The following is a 14,834-nucleotide window of genomic DNA, read 5'->3' as shown; positions in this document are numbered from 1 at the left end:
TCTCTCACAGGTAAAACAGGGCATCTCTTACTAAAGATGGGCCTTTGAGAAAGCCTTACCTACTGAGAGAATTTGGACGTTTGTGCCCATTTCATATGTTTGTGGTGCAGAAATACATCTCCCCTCCTCTGGACCATTGTTCCCAACTGTCTCCCCCCAAAACAAGATGAAAAGAACCCTCAGATGAGTTGGAAAACCAACAGAATGAGACCAAACGGAGAAAAACCACCTTCCTCCTTACCCAGTGGCCTCTCTCTGGTGTCCAACGGAGGCCTCTCTGCCTCACAGGAATTCAGTTCCATTTCTGCAAAGAGATCCTTTCCCTGAAAAAGAAACAAGGATTTAAAACAGAGAATGGTGAGAAATATCAGACAGATAATGACAAAGACTTGAAGGCTGTGAGATCTCATTCCATGGATGCGTTCCCATAAAACGGATGGGCCATCAGGAGACCATTATGGGATGTTTTCTGTCCTGTTTGGAGCCCCTTGGGAGTATCCAGAGGAAAGTCTCTCTCACCTGCTTTCTCTCCTCTGCCTGACTCAGGAGGAAACCTTCGGCCAGGGCCACCGCCTGGGAACTGGTCTCCGCTCCGCATTCCCTCACCCAGCTCTCCATCTCCGGGGGAAGGACAGCCAGGAACTGCTCCAAGATCACCAGGTCCAGCATCTCAGCTTTCATGTGCCTTTCCGGCTTCAGCCACTGGTGGCAAAAGTGGTAGAGTCGGCTGCAAACCTCTCGGGGTCCTTGGGCCTCTTGGCAGCAGAACTGCCTCAACTGCACCTCTGAGCATAGAGTGTCCTCCTCACCCAGGATCTTCTGCACAGAGTTTTCCCAGAATCCCCCACTGCTCCCAGTTTGGCTGGCATGGCCTCTTCCTGTTCCAGGGCCAGCTGAATCTTGTTCATCCATCTGTGCTCTCAGGAAACCTTTGAGAGATCGGAAGGAACCCTTTGGTCTTCTGACAAGTTCTGTCCGTCTTAATGAGAGGCTCTAGCAAATCCTACAAAGCAAATACATTGTTCTGTTACAGAATTTGTAGGACAGGAGGGGAAATGGTTCCCTGAGGAAGCATGGATGAGTCTTGCTGGGAACCAGGTCAGGATTGCACCGCATCCCAGACCATGAGCTATCTTTTTGAAATGAAAGAGCAGGAAGAGGAGAAGAAATAAGTCTCTTGCCTTCTAGCAATGCAAAATGTGGAGGCAACTGAAGGGATTTCTGGAGATTAATCAACCTGGTTTCTGCTGCCTTCCAGTCAATGCATGAAGTCAGAACTGACTGAGAAGGAAGTCATTTCTATCTTGTGAAAAATGGATGCTTGGCTCTAGTGGGGGTCCTCACCCGGGGGTCCTCAGGAGTTCCTCCCCCCCCCCCACTCCCCTGCTTCTGTCTCCTTTTCTTGCACTTGGACTCTCTGCCACTCTCCAGACAGACTCCTGGGGTGGGGTCCCTTTTTATTTGCTCTGAGGGCCAGGTATGTATCTGACCAATCCCCTGAGGTCCAAGTGGGCAGGGCCAAAAAAACTCCCTTGAAATTTAGGCGGGTAATTTATTATTATTATTATTTCCCTAGATAGCTTAACACACACACAGCCATTGATGACAAGGACCCTGCAGGTTTGGTGAGTAGCAGTGCCCATTTCTGGCTTCTTTGCCAGCAACAATCCCTTTGGGACAGAGAGGATGTGGTCCTGGGATGCCATGCTCTGGGTGCGAGGGGATTGCTGCAGTGGCCTCCATGTTGAGCTGCCCTTGGAGACGACTGGGAAACTGGTCTGCAATGCAGCAGCCAGACTATGGGCTGGGGTCCCTCTCTTTATTCCTGGCCTTTCTGTCTCACCTTTCCTTCCTCCCTCCACGTGGGGTTTCCTTGGAGGGGGGGCTGGTCCACCTCCTCGTCCAGCTTTGGAAAACCATTTGCCCATGTTTCCTCTGTTGTGCAATGAGGCTGAGCGATGTCACACAGAGTTAAAGTCCCAGGGACTCCTTTGTTTAAAGAAGGGAGATTTTTTCAGAAAGGGGGGAACGGGGGGGGGGCAAATGAGTTTGGGATCCTCTGATCTCCAGAAAGGAGAGCGTTGCAGACCTGGCCCCTCCCTGATCAGGCCCCCCAGGCCTCCTCCCCTGCTGCAGCCCTGGGACCCCCCCTCTCCCCACTTCACCCTCTGAGGGGAGAGAGAGGAGATTCACCAGATCCCAGGAGGGAACAGCGAGGCAGCCCTTGCAGGAGAGACCCCAAAGCAAGCAAAGGACTGGGGAGGGAGGGGCCTTGGCTCTGGAGGACCTGGCCCCTCTTGCTTCCTGGCCTCTCTAGGAAGGCAGCTCACTTCCCTTTAACCCTTGCCAAGCCGAGTCCCTCCAGCTCAGCCCTCTCTCGCTTGGCAGAACCTCAGATTCTTATTATTTCTTATGGATTTAGGGGGCAGCTGCCCCCCTGGCTAGGCCCATGCCCATATATCCTTTAGGGGGTGAGGCTCTTGGCTGGACTCTGAGCATCTCCCTCCCTTGGCCAGAAACCAGAGGAAGAGCTTGCAGGGAAAAGGGCTTTGCAGGAGGCAAGGAAGCTCCTCCTGGAATTCCGGAGTGGAGAGATAGGAGGGGATCCCAGGGTCATCTAGTCCAACCCCCAGCAATGCAGGAATCTCAGCTAAAGCATCCATGGCAGATGGCCGTCTGATCTCTGCTTAGAAACCTCCAAGGAAGGAGAGTCCACCACCTCCCAAGGGAGACCTTCTCCCTGCCCAACTGCTCTTAGATGTCCCTCAAGGCAGCGGGTCCTGAGTTCCAGCCCTGCTGAAACAATCACACTGGCTGCCAAGGAGGAACCAAGCAAATTCCAAAATAAATAAATCCTATTCTCATCATAAATGAGTAATACTTTCTTATGCATGCTTTTTATGCTAATATACAAAAGTATGGCATTTCCCTTTCCAGAAATGCTTAATTGCCAATTCAATGAACTGAAAATGAATGGTTGCTGTTATGTTTGGGGAAGCTTTTAATATTTGATGGACTATTGTATTTTTATATTTTGTTGGTAGCTGCCCAGAGTGGTTTGGGAAACCCAGCCAGATGGGTGGGGTATAAATATTATTATTATTATTATTATTATTATTATTATTATTATTATTATTGAAATTGATCAGGTGAGTGTTCCAGGGGCGCCGACTTATAAAAAATATTGGGGGTGCCCATACCGGGGTCCTGCCCCAGGAAGTTTTCTAAATTTTAGATGAAAATTAGTGAGTTTAAAAGTTTTTTTTAAAGTATTTTAGAGTCATATGATCAACATTAGAACCCCGAAAACTCGACTCTCTATAACTCCACACTCTGGGAAACTCGACAAGCCTGAAACACTTTTTGGCTTTGAAAAAAGAAACAAAACATAAACACGCACGGTATTTTCGTAAAAAGCTAATTTAATTTACAGTAACAATTATGCTTATAGACTATTACAGAGCAGTGAATATATAGCTCTGAAAAGACTGAAATGATATTTAAATAAATCCTAAACTATCATTAAAAGAATAAAACATAAAATATTGCTGTCGCACAGTAATAGAACTTTGATTAATAAGTGAAATAGCTAATTTAAGCTTACTTTGAATAAGGCTGAGGGTTCATTAAATAAAAATAATATCTCAAAGTTAATGCTTTAATACAGTTAATAAAGTTAATACAGTATGCCTAATACTGTATGTAAATACTGTAATACTGTATGTAAATAATGGGCTTTAATTGGGTCTTACACCCTAAAAATATTTAAGTATTTGAAAATAACTAATACAGTACAATAGTAATATAGAAATACAGTACTAAACTAGTACTAATATTTCAAAACTGAAAATTTAACATTCTTTATGTATTTAATTCTCTATTTTATAAAGATTTTTAATATCTGACAGTGAGTTTGGAGTAGCCCAATGCAAAAATCCTGAGGATCCATGTGGATCCATGCTTTGTAACCACGTTTTTGCACCACTGTGACCCTAGGCAACAGTGGGTGTGTGATTTTTTTGGTGCAAGATGTAGCCATGGACATGCTATGTGATCTGATGGTGAATTTGGGGTGACCCAATGCAAAGATCCTGAGGATCCATGTGGATCCGTGCTTTGTAACCACGTTTTTGCACCACTGTGACCCTAGGCAACAGTGGGTGCGTGATTTTTTTTGGTGCAAGATGTAGCCGTGGACATGCTATGTGATCTGATGGTGAATTTGGGGTGACCCAATGCAAAGATCCTGAGGATCCATGTGGATCCGTGCTTTGTAACCACGTTTTTGCACCATTGTGGCCCCAGGCCACAGTGGGTGCGTGATTTTTTTGGTGCAGGCTGTAGCCATGGACATGCTATGTTATCTGATGGTGAATTTGGTGTGACCCAGTGCAAAGATCCTGTGGATCCATGCTTTGTAACCACGTTTTTGCACCATTGCAGCCCCAGGCAACAGTGGGTGCGTGATTTTTTTGGTACAGACTGTAGCCATGGACATGCTATGTGATCTGATGGTGAATTTGGGGTGACCCAATGCAAAGATCCTGAGGATCCATGTGGATCCGTGCTTTGTAACCACGTTTTTGCACCACTGTGACCCTAGGCAACAGTGGGTGCGTGATTTTTTTGGTGCAAGATGTAGCCATGGACATGCTATGTGATCTGATGGTGAATTTGGGGTAACCCAATGCAAAAATCCTGAGGATCCATGTGGATCCGTGCTTTGTAACCAAGTTTTTGCACCACTGTGACCCTAGGCAACAGTGGGTGCGTGATTTTTTTGGTGCAAGATGTAGCCATGAACATGCTATGTGATCTGATGGTGAATTTGGGGTGACCCAATGCAAAAATCCTGAGGATCCATGTGGATCCGTGCTTTGTAACCATGTTTTTGCACCATTGTGGCCCCAGGCCACAGTGGGTGCGTGATTTTTTTGGTGCAGGCTGTAGCCATGGACATGCTATGTTATCTGATGGTGAATTTGGTGTGACCCAGTGCAAAGATCCTGTGGATCCATGCTTTGTAACCACGTTTTTGCACCATTGCAGCCCCAGGCAACAGTGGGTGCGTGATTTTTTTGGTACAGACTGTAGCCATGGACATGTAATGTCATCTGATGGTGAATTTGGGGTGACCCAATGCAAAAATCCTGAGGATCCATGTAGATCCGTGCTTTGTCACCACGTTTTAAAGGGGGAGGAAGGAAAAACACAGAAGGGACAAGAAGCACAAGAGGGGTGTGCGGAGAAGCAGCTGGCTAAGAATGCAGGGGATGAGTTTAACGGGGGGGGGGGAAGGAAGGCAAAAGTCCCCCCCCCAAGCCAGCCCTCTCTCTCTCTCCCCCACCTGCGAGTCCCTAGAGCACGGAGAGGAGGTGGTGGGCTGGACTAGGATAGAATTAGAAGGAAGGACTTGATCCTTTCCTTAACCCTCTGCTTGCCAGGAGGGCAGGGGATTCCCTGCTCTTTGTTGAGTTTGAGCAAACGCAGCAACAGAAGCGGGAGGGCAGTAAGACCCTGAGGCAGAATGCAGGAAAGCAGCAGCTTCCGCCCCTCTCCGCCCGACCGCCCGATCTGATTTTTGCCCCTGCGCTCCGGCTCCAGGGACCACACATTCGCTCAATAACACGCACAGACATTTCCCCTTAAATTTGCGTGTTATAGAGCGAAGTTTACGGTAATAATTTTCTTAAATTATTGGGGGGGCTGAGCCCCCCCAAACGAATTTTTGAGGGGGCTCGGGCCCCCTCAGGCCCCATGGAGTCGGTGCCTATGGAGTGTTCTCCTTTTGAAAGAGGCAGGTGGAATCTCCATGGTTGCTAATAGCATAGCGTTGAAAGGCTAGGCAAATATGGGGAGCCCTAGAGCATCTGCTTGGCATGCAGAATGTCCCAGGGTCAACCCCTGACTTCTCCTGCAAGGGCTGGACGAAATCCCTGCCTGGAACTCTGGGGAGAAGCTGCCAGTTAACAATGGGTTCCCCCATCTCAGAGCAAGTAGCTCTCCCTCATGGATTCAGTCCTTCCATCACTTCCATCTCCCCAAGAGGCTCCTAAGGCTACTCATCCTCTGCAGTTGAGAACAGACCTAACTGAAAAGAACGGCTTTCTCTTCTGGTGACACCAGAGAATTCTAGAAGACATTCACCCTTTCCATAGCATTATGGATGCACGATTCCCACAGACAAGTTTCTTGGCAAGACACGGGCCTTTCCTGGCCATAGAGTGTCCTCCTCAGCATTCCCAAAGAAGGAGCTGGGTTGCAAGAGCTGCAGCTAATGGGGGGGTTGTCCTCCCCCCTCCCATCTCACCTGGCTGCTAGGTAGGAAAGCAAGACCCAGAGGGAGTTGTGGGAAACCCCAAAACCAGCTTGCTCTGTGCTGGAGCCAAAGCTGCGACTAATAGAGAAGCAAGATCTGTTCGTATGTTGATGCTGTGAGCCCCTCCGTTGTACACTCCGGTTGTGTATGTGAGTAAATAAAACTAGTTATCATAAAGACAACACAGTCTCCACTCATTTTCGTTCCAAGGAAACTGAAGATGGGGAAGCGCCTGAGACCCCTGGAATCGCACCCCTCAGAGACTGGGGTAGTTTGCAAATACAAACACACACACAATAATTTGTGCCTGTTTTCCTAATAGATAACTAAGTGTGAAGAGCATGTCATGTGCTTCAGCAACAGCCCTCCTGGAAATAAGGAAATGTGACCCCCATTGCTGGTCGACTCAAAAAAGCAACAAGGGAATCTGCTCTGGTGTCCCATGACGTCTGTGGGGCCCTTAAGTAAGAGGAGCCATTGCTTTTCTTTATTTTTTTAAAAATATAACTTAATTAAAGAGATTTTAACATAATCAAACATTCAAATTACATTTTACAATTTTAATTAACACCCCCCCCCCACCATGCGAATTCCCTCAACTTCCCTCCTGGTTTATAACACCTCTGTTTCTTTTGCTTATAAATTTGTATTCCTTATATATTAAAATGAAGGTTATAACATTTGTCTCTACCTTATCATTTTTACCTCATAACTGCATTTTCTGTTTGTATTTGTCCATTGTAAGTGTATCACTCAAATCCTGCCTGTGAGTTCATTTCTATGCATTGTTTCTCTATATACATCTTAAAAGGTCCCCAATCTTTTTAAAGTCAGTATTGTCTTTATCTTTAAGTCTCTCAGTTAGCTTCGCCATTTCAGCCTATTCCATCAACTTTTCTTGCCAGTGTTCTTTCGCTGGTATTTCGTCGCTTTTCCATCTTTGAGCTAGTAAAATTCTGGCCGCTGTTGTCACATACATGAATGGATTTCTCTTATCTTTTTAGTAAATCATTCCCTAAAATACCTAATAAAAACGCTTCTGGTCTTTTGACAAAGATTATCTTAAACATTTTTTTTTCCATTTCATTATAGACCATCTCCCAATAGGTGGAGCCAGGTGGGCTCAGGTCCAGGTGAGGGGGGGGGGTTGACATGGTGACAAGGACCACAGACTTGCAGGCGGCCATTTTGGGTTAGCAGTGAGGCGAGTGGAGGAGAGGAGGAGGAGGAGGAGTTTGGATTTGATATCCCGCCTTTCACTCCCTTTGAGGAGTTTCAAAGCGGCTAACATTCTCCTTTCCCTTCCTCCCCCACAACAAACACTCTGTGAGGTGAGTGGGGCTAAAAGACTTCAAAGAAGTGTGACTGGCCCAAGGTCACCCAGCAGCTCCATGTGGAGGAGCGGGGAATCAAACCCGGTTCCCCAGATTACGAGACTACTGCTCTTAACCACTACACCACACTGGCAGTGAGAGAGCAGTTGGTGGCAGTTGACGGAGGACAAGGCGAGGCAATCAGTGGATTCTTGTTTTCTCAGTTTCTTATTTCATTTATTACTTGTATTTCTCTTCTTGAAGATGTCCCACAGGCTTTCTCCATCCAGCAATGGTGAGTATTGGAGGAAACAAGAGTAGGGGGAGCATAGCTGTTTCAACGTTTCCCTTTTTTGAAGGAAAATTCCCTTATTCCGAATAGGATTCCTCGCAAGAAAAGGGAAAAGTTGACAGCTATGAGGGAGAGGATCCCAAAGACCTGCTCCCCGCTGGGAGGAACTGACAGCCTGACTTTTGCTGGAGCCAGAGCAAGGTTTCTTGCTCCAGGTGATACAGAGCTGCCAGGCAGCTGCCCTGAGAGGCCTCCAGGCCCTTCAGGTGCCTAAGCACTGGACAGTGGAGGCCCTTCTGGGGAGGGACCCCCATGGGGAGTTGGGGGAGGGAGGGGCTTTGGGGAAGGGGTTGTCCATTTGCTGGAGAGGAGGACCCTACTGGCGTAGGTTCACGTATCCTGTTTGAAAGGGAAATCATCTTAGGGACTTCCTGTGAAATTCTGGGTCAGGAATGCGGTTCCTACAATGGAGGCATGTGCAACACTACTACACTGTGGAACTGTAGCAGGCTCCAATTTGGACTTTATGAACATATGTGGAACAGAAACTAGCAGACACTTGGTCTTTATGAATGAACTGATTTATTGCACTTTATGTGTTGTTTATGTGCAAGATAAACATTTGATATTGTGATAAGAATATATAGAAGAGTATTGTTTATGTGAATCCACAGCCGGTTACGTCTCGTGTTTGTCGATTCTATTTCATGTAACGCAAGGTTTGATGTTGTTTTGCAAATTCCTAGAATGGAATCTTGGAAGTTGGACGTCCCTTCTATAATGCATAGGTAAAGGTAAAGGGACTCCTGACCATTAGGTCCAGTCATGGCCGACTCTGGAGTTGCGGCGCTCATCTTACTTTGTTGGCCGAGGGAGCCAGCGTACAGCTTCCAAGTCATGTGGCCAGCATGATTAAGCCGCTTCTGGCGAACCAGAGCAGCACACAGAAACGGAAGGTGAAGGGGTAGATTTAAGAGACCAAATTCCCAACGGCATAAAACCTCTTCCGTCAGTTTAAAATCCACTTTCCCAGTTTGATGTCCTAAGACATATATCTCATTCAGCCCACATTTTACCAGCTTCCTCACATAAATCTCACAGAGGACTTTGTCAAAAGCCTCACTGAAATCAAGATGCACAATTTCCACAGCAGTTCCCTGATCAACAAAGTTTGTAACTCCATCCAAAAAAAGAAAAGGAGAGATTCCTCTGGCTTGACTCGTTTTTGAGAAAGCCATGCTTTCACCCTGTATCTTGTAAAATCTCCAGATGAAGGGTGAATAAATTTTAAAAATAATAAAAGAGGATATTGACATGTGCAAAGGAAGGAGATTTATGCATTTATTTAATTTGTAAACCGACCAACCCAGTGCTGCCGACCTGAATAAAATATTGGTGGGGGGCCAGGTAAGGCCCGCCTTGCACAATCAATCACATGATGCATGCACACCATTTGAATGGCAATGCCTATAATGGCAGTAACCTTTAAAAAAAGCAATGTTTTGAGACCATACTTCAATTTCCCAGCAGCTCCCCTTGCCCTGGAGAACACTTCTAGTAGCATTTCACATCCTCTACCTGTGGCATTGTTCAGCAGTGGGGACCTCTTCACACCGTATGTCCTTTTTGTATGGCCCTTTCCAGGGTTTTGCCTGCTCATTGTGTTTGTCTTTGTTCTCCTATGTGTGTTGCCAGTAGAAGCCACAATTCTGTGGGTACTCTAGGTGGCGCAGAAAGCACCTAGAAGCTCCCTAGAGGTTGAAGTGCCGATCAAACGTCAGTTTTGCGCTCTATAAATTTCAATTAGCAGTACTGGGAGTTGTTCAGATTCTGGGGCAGGGCTTTTGTCCAGCAGAGGGTGTCACAGGGCCAGCCTACTTTCCCTTTAAAGCAAACTTGGGTCTCCAGCTGCTTTTGGATTACAAGTCCCATCACCCCTAGCTAGCAGGACCAATGGGGAGTGATGATGGGAACTGTAGTCCGCAAAACTTTTGCGTTTTGCCCATAAAGATGGGACCTGTCCACAGGGTCCCTGGACGTTTGACGGTCTATTGATCCCTGTGCCACCACTGTGATCACTTCCCAGTTGCCACCAACCCATTTCTCTCGGCTACACACTGAGTCCAGACAGTTGTTAAAATTAAACCAAATAAACAAGTTTATTTTATAAGCACTAACAAGTTTATGGTTTCAGATAATTTTTCTTGTCAGTTTCTTAACCTTAGTTTCTTTACCGGCCTATACCTTCCTAATACCTTCTGATTATCCCAACTGACTCCTCTTAACAGATTCTCTCACTCTCTCATATCAGACTAGCCCAACCCACAGACTTATGCTCCCTCCTTCTCTAACTCCAGACTCACCTCTTAAGGACACTAACTCCTCCCCTTGGGTTCCTATTGGTTAATCATTTTATACTTAGTTAACCCTTTCCTTATGACCCAGTATGATGTCACACGCCTAGGAGGGCAAACCCCACAGGCCTCCTTAAATATTTTATGGGGGGGGAGACGCCTAGGGTTTAAGCATTGGCGCCTATTCCTATACCTACAGGTCTCAGGATGGTTACAACATACAAACACAAAACGCCACATGTTTAAAAGGCATTAGATGTCAATCAGCCAAACGCCAGGTAATAAAGGTGCAGATTTATTGGCTCCTAAAGCTATATAATGGTTTTCCCGACCTTTGTATGGATTCTTTTATGGGAAGTAAGTTTGTCCTTCTTACTGAAGCTCTTTCCAAATTCAAAGCACTGAAAGGGTTTCTCCCCTGTATGAACTCTTTGATGGCAAGTGAGTTGATCCTTCCTCCTGAAGCTCTTTCCACATTCCACACACTGATAGGGTTTCTCGCCTGTATGAATTCTATGATGGGAAGTGAGATGGGAGTTCTGAGTGAAGCTCTTTCCACATTCCACACATTCATAGGGTTTCTCCCCTGTATGAATTCTTTGATGGGAAGTGAGACTCTGGCTGTGACTAAAGCTCTTTCCACATTCCATGCACTGATAGCGTTTCTCCCCTGTATGAATTCTTTGATGGGAGGTGAGAGCAGAGCTCTGACTGAAGCTCTTTCCACATTCGACGCACTGATAGGGTTTCTCCCCTGTATGAACTCTTTGATGGCAAGTGAGATGGGAGCTCTTCCTGAAGCTCTTTCCACATTCCACACATTCATAGGGTTTCTCCCCTGTATGAATTCTTTGATGGGAAGTGAGATGGGAGCTATGACTGAAGCTCTTTCCACATTCCATACACCGATAGGGTTTCTCCCCTGTATGCGTTCCTTGATGGCAAGTGAGATGGGAGCTCTGACTGAAGCTCTTTCCACATTCCATACACCGATAGGGTTTCTCCCCTGTATGAATTCTTTGATGGGAAGTGATATGGTGGCTGTGACTAAAGCTCTTTCCACATTCCATGCACCGATAGGGTTTCTCCCCTGTATGAATTCTTTGATGGGAAGTGAGAAGGGAGCTCTTCCTGAAGCTCTTTCCACATTCCACACATTCATAGGGTTTCTCCCCTGTATGAATCCTTTGATGAAATGTGAGAATGCCCTTCGTCCTGAAGCTCTTTCCACATTCCGCACACTGATAGGGTTTCTCCCCTGTATGAATTCTTTGATGGGAAGTGAGATGGGAGCTATGACTGAAGCTCTTTCCACATTCCATACACCGATAGGGTTTCTCCCCTGTATGCGTTCCTTGATGGCAAGTGAGATGGGAGCTCTGACTGAAGCTCTTTCCACATTCTACACACTGATAGGGTTTCTCTCCTGTATGAATTCGCTTATGGGAAGTGAGACTGAAGCTGTGACTGAAGCTCTTTCCACATTCAACACACTGATAGGGTTTCTCCCCTGTATGAATTCTTTGATGGGAAGCAAGACTGTCCTTCTTACTGAAGCTCTTTCCACATTCCACACACTGATATGGTTTCTTTCCAATGAGATTTTGTTGATGGGAAATGGAATGGGAGCTCTGACTGCAGCTTTCTCCACACTCTAAATTTTTACGTGGCTTCTCCTCTCTGGGGATTTTATCTTGGTCACCTTTGTTCTCGATTTCCGATTCAATACAATCTGCAATGGAGACAAAAAGGGGTTAGACACTCATGAACAAATGGAGAAAAACTGAAGGGAGTTTGGGGGGGTGTTCATTACCAGTGTTGTTTGTCATTAACCAACATATTTAATATGAGATTCTGATGTGTTGTTGAATGTTGCTTTGTTTGATATACGGTAGTGGTCAAAATTGCAGAAGCCTTTTGGAGAAAAGTGCATTTCAGAGGTTTGATGGCTCAAAACTCTGCTTCTTTTGGAGTACTATCATAAAATTATATATCAATGGAAAGTTAATTTTATTAAGAATGCAATTCAACAAAGTTTGTTTAATTATCCATATTCTATGAAACATTATAGCCAAATAACCAGAAAAAGGAAGCACAACTTGCTTAGGTTGACTTTTGTTGGTGTGTTACGTGATTGCTAACAAGTTGGTTGGTTTTCTGTCTTCTTTCATTTAGTGAGGTTGAAAAACATAATAAAATTATAGAAATGGCACAAAGAGTTTACTGGTCACCCAGAAAGCGATGTAAAATTGTACTATTAAGTGAACAGGGCTACAGTTATGAAGAAATTAGAAGATTGGGGAAAACTTACCGTATTTTTCGCACCATAGGACGCACTTTTTCCGCTCCAAAAATGAAGGGGAAATGTGTGTGCGTCCTATGGTGCGAATGCAGGCTTTCGCTGAAGCCTGGAGAGTGAGAGGGGTCGGTGCGCACCGAACCCTCATGCTCTCTAGGCTTCGTACACCTCTCCGCAAGCAGCGGGAGCCCAGCGCTGGGCTCCCGCTGCTTGCGGAGAGTTGCCAGCATGCCGAAGCCTGCGCACGCTGAGATCAGCGCGCCCAGGCTTCACGGACCTCTCCGCAAGCAGCGGGAGTGCTCCCGCTGCTTGCGGAGAGTAGCCAGCATGCCGAAGCCTGCATGCGCTGAGCTCAGCGCGCCCAGGCTTCGCAGGCCTCTCCGCAAGCAGCGGGAGCGCTCCCGCTGCTTGCGGAGAGTTGCCAGCATGTTGAAGATTGCGCGCGCTGAGCTCAGCGCGCCCAGGCTTTGCGGACCTCTCCGCAAGCAGCGGGAGTGCTCCCATGGCTTGCAGAGAGCTGCCTGTGTGGGGGCTGGGGTCGGGGGAAGCTCGAGCTTCCCTCGCCCCAGCCCCCGCCTGGGGGGAAAATAATTTTTTCCCCTTTATTTCCCCCCAAAAAACTGGGTGTGCCTTCAGGAGTCTCAAAGCGGCTAACAATCTCCTTTCCCTTCCTCCCCCACAACAAACACTCTGTGAGGTGAGTGGGGCTGAGAGACTTCAAAGAAGTGTGACTGCCCCAAGGTGACCCAGCAGCTGCATGTGGAGGAGTTCCGGTTCACCAGATTGCGAGTCTACCGCTCTTAACCACTACACCACGCCATGACTAAACCCTTGTTAAGTGGACCGTGGAACAATGGGACAGTGTTATTTGGAGGGATGAGACCCAAATCTCGTTGCTTGGTAGTGATGGCATGAAATACGTGAGGAGAAGAATCAGAGAAGATTTACATCCTACTTGCATTACACCGACCGTGAAACACCCAGATAATGTGATGATCTGCTGCCGCTTTGCCGTGCGTTTGTGGGGAGGGCTCTTCCCCCTGCAGGCCCATTCTCCATCTTGGGCCTGGGGACGGGCCCCATACTCCACCCCAGCATAAAAGACTCCAAGGAGGCCCGGAACACTGCTGCTGCCGCTTTGCCGGTGAGTCTTGGGGAGGACCGCTCCCCCTGCAAGCCCATTCTCCACCTTGGGCCTGGGGGCGGGCCCCAGACTCCATCTCAGCATATAAGGCTCCAAGGAGGCCTCGGAACATTGCTGCTGCCGCTTTGCCGTGCGTTTGTGGGGAGGGCTCTTCCGCCTGCAGGCCCACTCTCCATCAGGCCAGGGGGCGGGGCCCACGCTCACCACTGCCGCAGCTTTGGGGACACTAGTGCTGCTGCAGCAGTTGTTTGAAGTGTTTTTATATGTTTTAAACTGTTTTAATTTTGCTTTGTTGTACCACCATAAGCGGTGGTTTTTATCTATGTATTTTTATTTTGTTTTGGTTTATTTTGGGTCGGGGTTGGGTGGTTGTGGAGTGGGGTGGGGATTGGTTTTGTTTTCATGTAATTGTTTTTATTTGTTTGCTTTTATATTCTGTAAATGGAGGCGAATGTTAGGCTTGGGATTCCTACTGTGGAGGGGCGAGGGAGGTATGGCGGTGGGGGCAGATGTCATAGGCGAAGGGGATCGAGATACGGATATGCTCGTACCCCTTCCAATCTGCGCCCCATCCCGAGAGACGAGGGTAGGGTGAGCAAGGATTACTCACCTCCGTCACTGGTGTTGTGCAATGCCAGGTCTATAGGCAACAAAACCGCCACCCTGCGAGATTTATTCACCTCGCAGGGGGTTGACCTGGCATGTGTGACTGAGACCTGGGTGCGCGAAGGGGATACTGTTCCCTTACGAGAGATGGCGCCCCCGGGTTTCTCCGTCCTTCACCAGTCGCAGACTGTGGGCCGGGGGGGAGGGGTGGCGTTATTAATCCGGGAAGATTGTTCTTTCAGGGCTCTACCATCGCCATCGATCCCCGGCATTGAATGTGTTGGCCTAGTGTGGGGCTCCGAGGTGAGCTTGGCTGTCTGGCTGGTGTACCGGCCACCTAGCGCACCAGCAGCCACCCTGTCAGGCCTGCTGGAGGCGGTGGCCGGCTGGGCCTTGGAGTTCCCTAACCTATTGGTATTGGGGGACTTCAACATCCATGCTGATGCCACTCCCTCCTCACAGGCTCTGGACCTGGTGTCTTCCATGGCGACACTAGGGCTCTCCCAG

At 47.5% G+C, this 14,834-nt stretch overlaps 3 protein-coding genes across 4 annotated transcripts in view; all 3 read right to left on the bottom strand.

Annotated features, from left to right (window-relative positions):
- Nucleotides 1-14,834, bottom strand: part of LOC309369086 (uncharacterized protein) — a 61,668-nt gene that overhangs the window by 32,148 nt on the left and 14,686 nt on the right. The gene's annotated exons all lie outside the window — the stretch shown is intronic.
- LOC309369156 (uncharacterized protein) overlaps nucleotides 7,796-14,834 on the bottom strand; it is a 41,012-nt gene continuing 33,973 nt past the window's right edge. The window contains exon 8 of the mRNA XM_081909889.1: nucleotides 7,796-9,407. The gene's annotated coding sequence lies outside the window, so the exon portion shown is untranslated. The remainder of the gene's footprint in view (nucleotides 9,408-14,834) is intronic.
- LOC309368778 (uncharacterized protein) overlaps nucleotides 8,603-14,834 on the bottom strand; it is a gene marked incomplete at its 3' end in the record, with an annotated part of 57,876 nt that continues 51,644 nt past the window's right edge. Inside the window, exons 3-4 of the mRNA XM_081909085.1 lie at nucleotides 11,353-12,010; nucleotides 8,603-8,624 (exon numbers count right to left, since the gene is read on the bottom strand). Coding sequence (XP_081765211.1) covers nucleotides 8,603-8,624; nucleotides 11,353-12,010 — 680 coding nt within the window. The remainder of the gene's footprint in view (nucleotides 8,625-11,352; nucleotides 12,011-14,834) is intronic.

Source organism: Podarcis melisellensis (genome assembly GCF_964234715.1).
Source record: "Podarcis melisellensis genome assembly, chromosome: 4".
Taxonomy (NCBI): domain Eukaryota; kingdom Metazoa; phylum Chordata; class Lepidosauria; order Squamata; family Lacertidae; genus Podarcis; species Podarcis melisellensis.
Note: the sequence above shows the minus strand (reverse complement) of the source record. Positions and strands in the feature narration are given on the sequence as shown.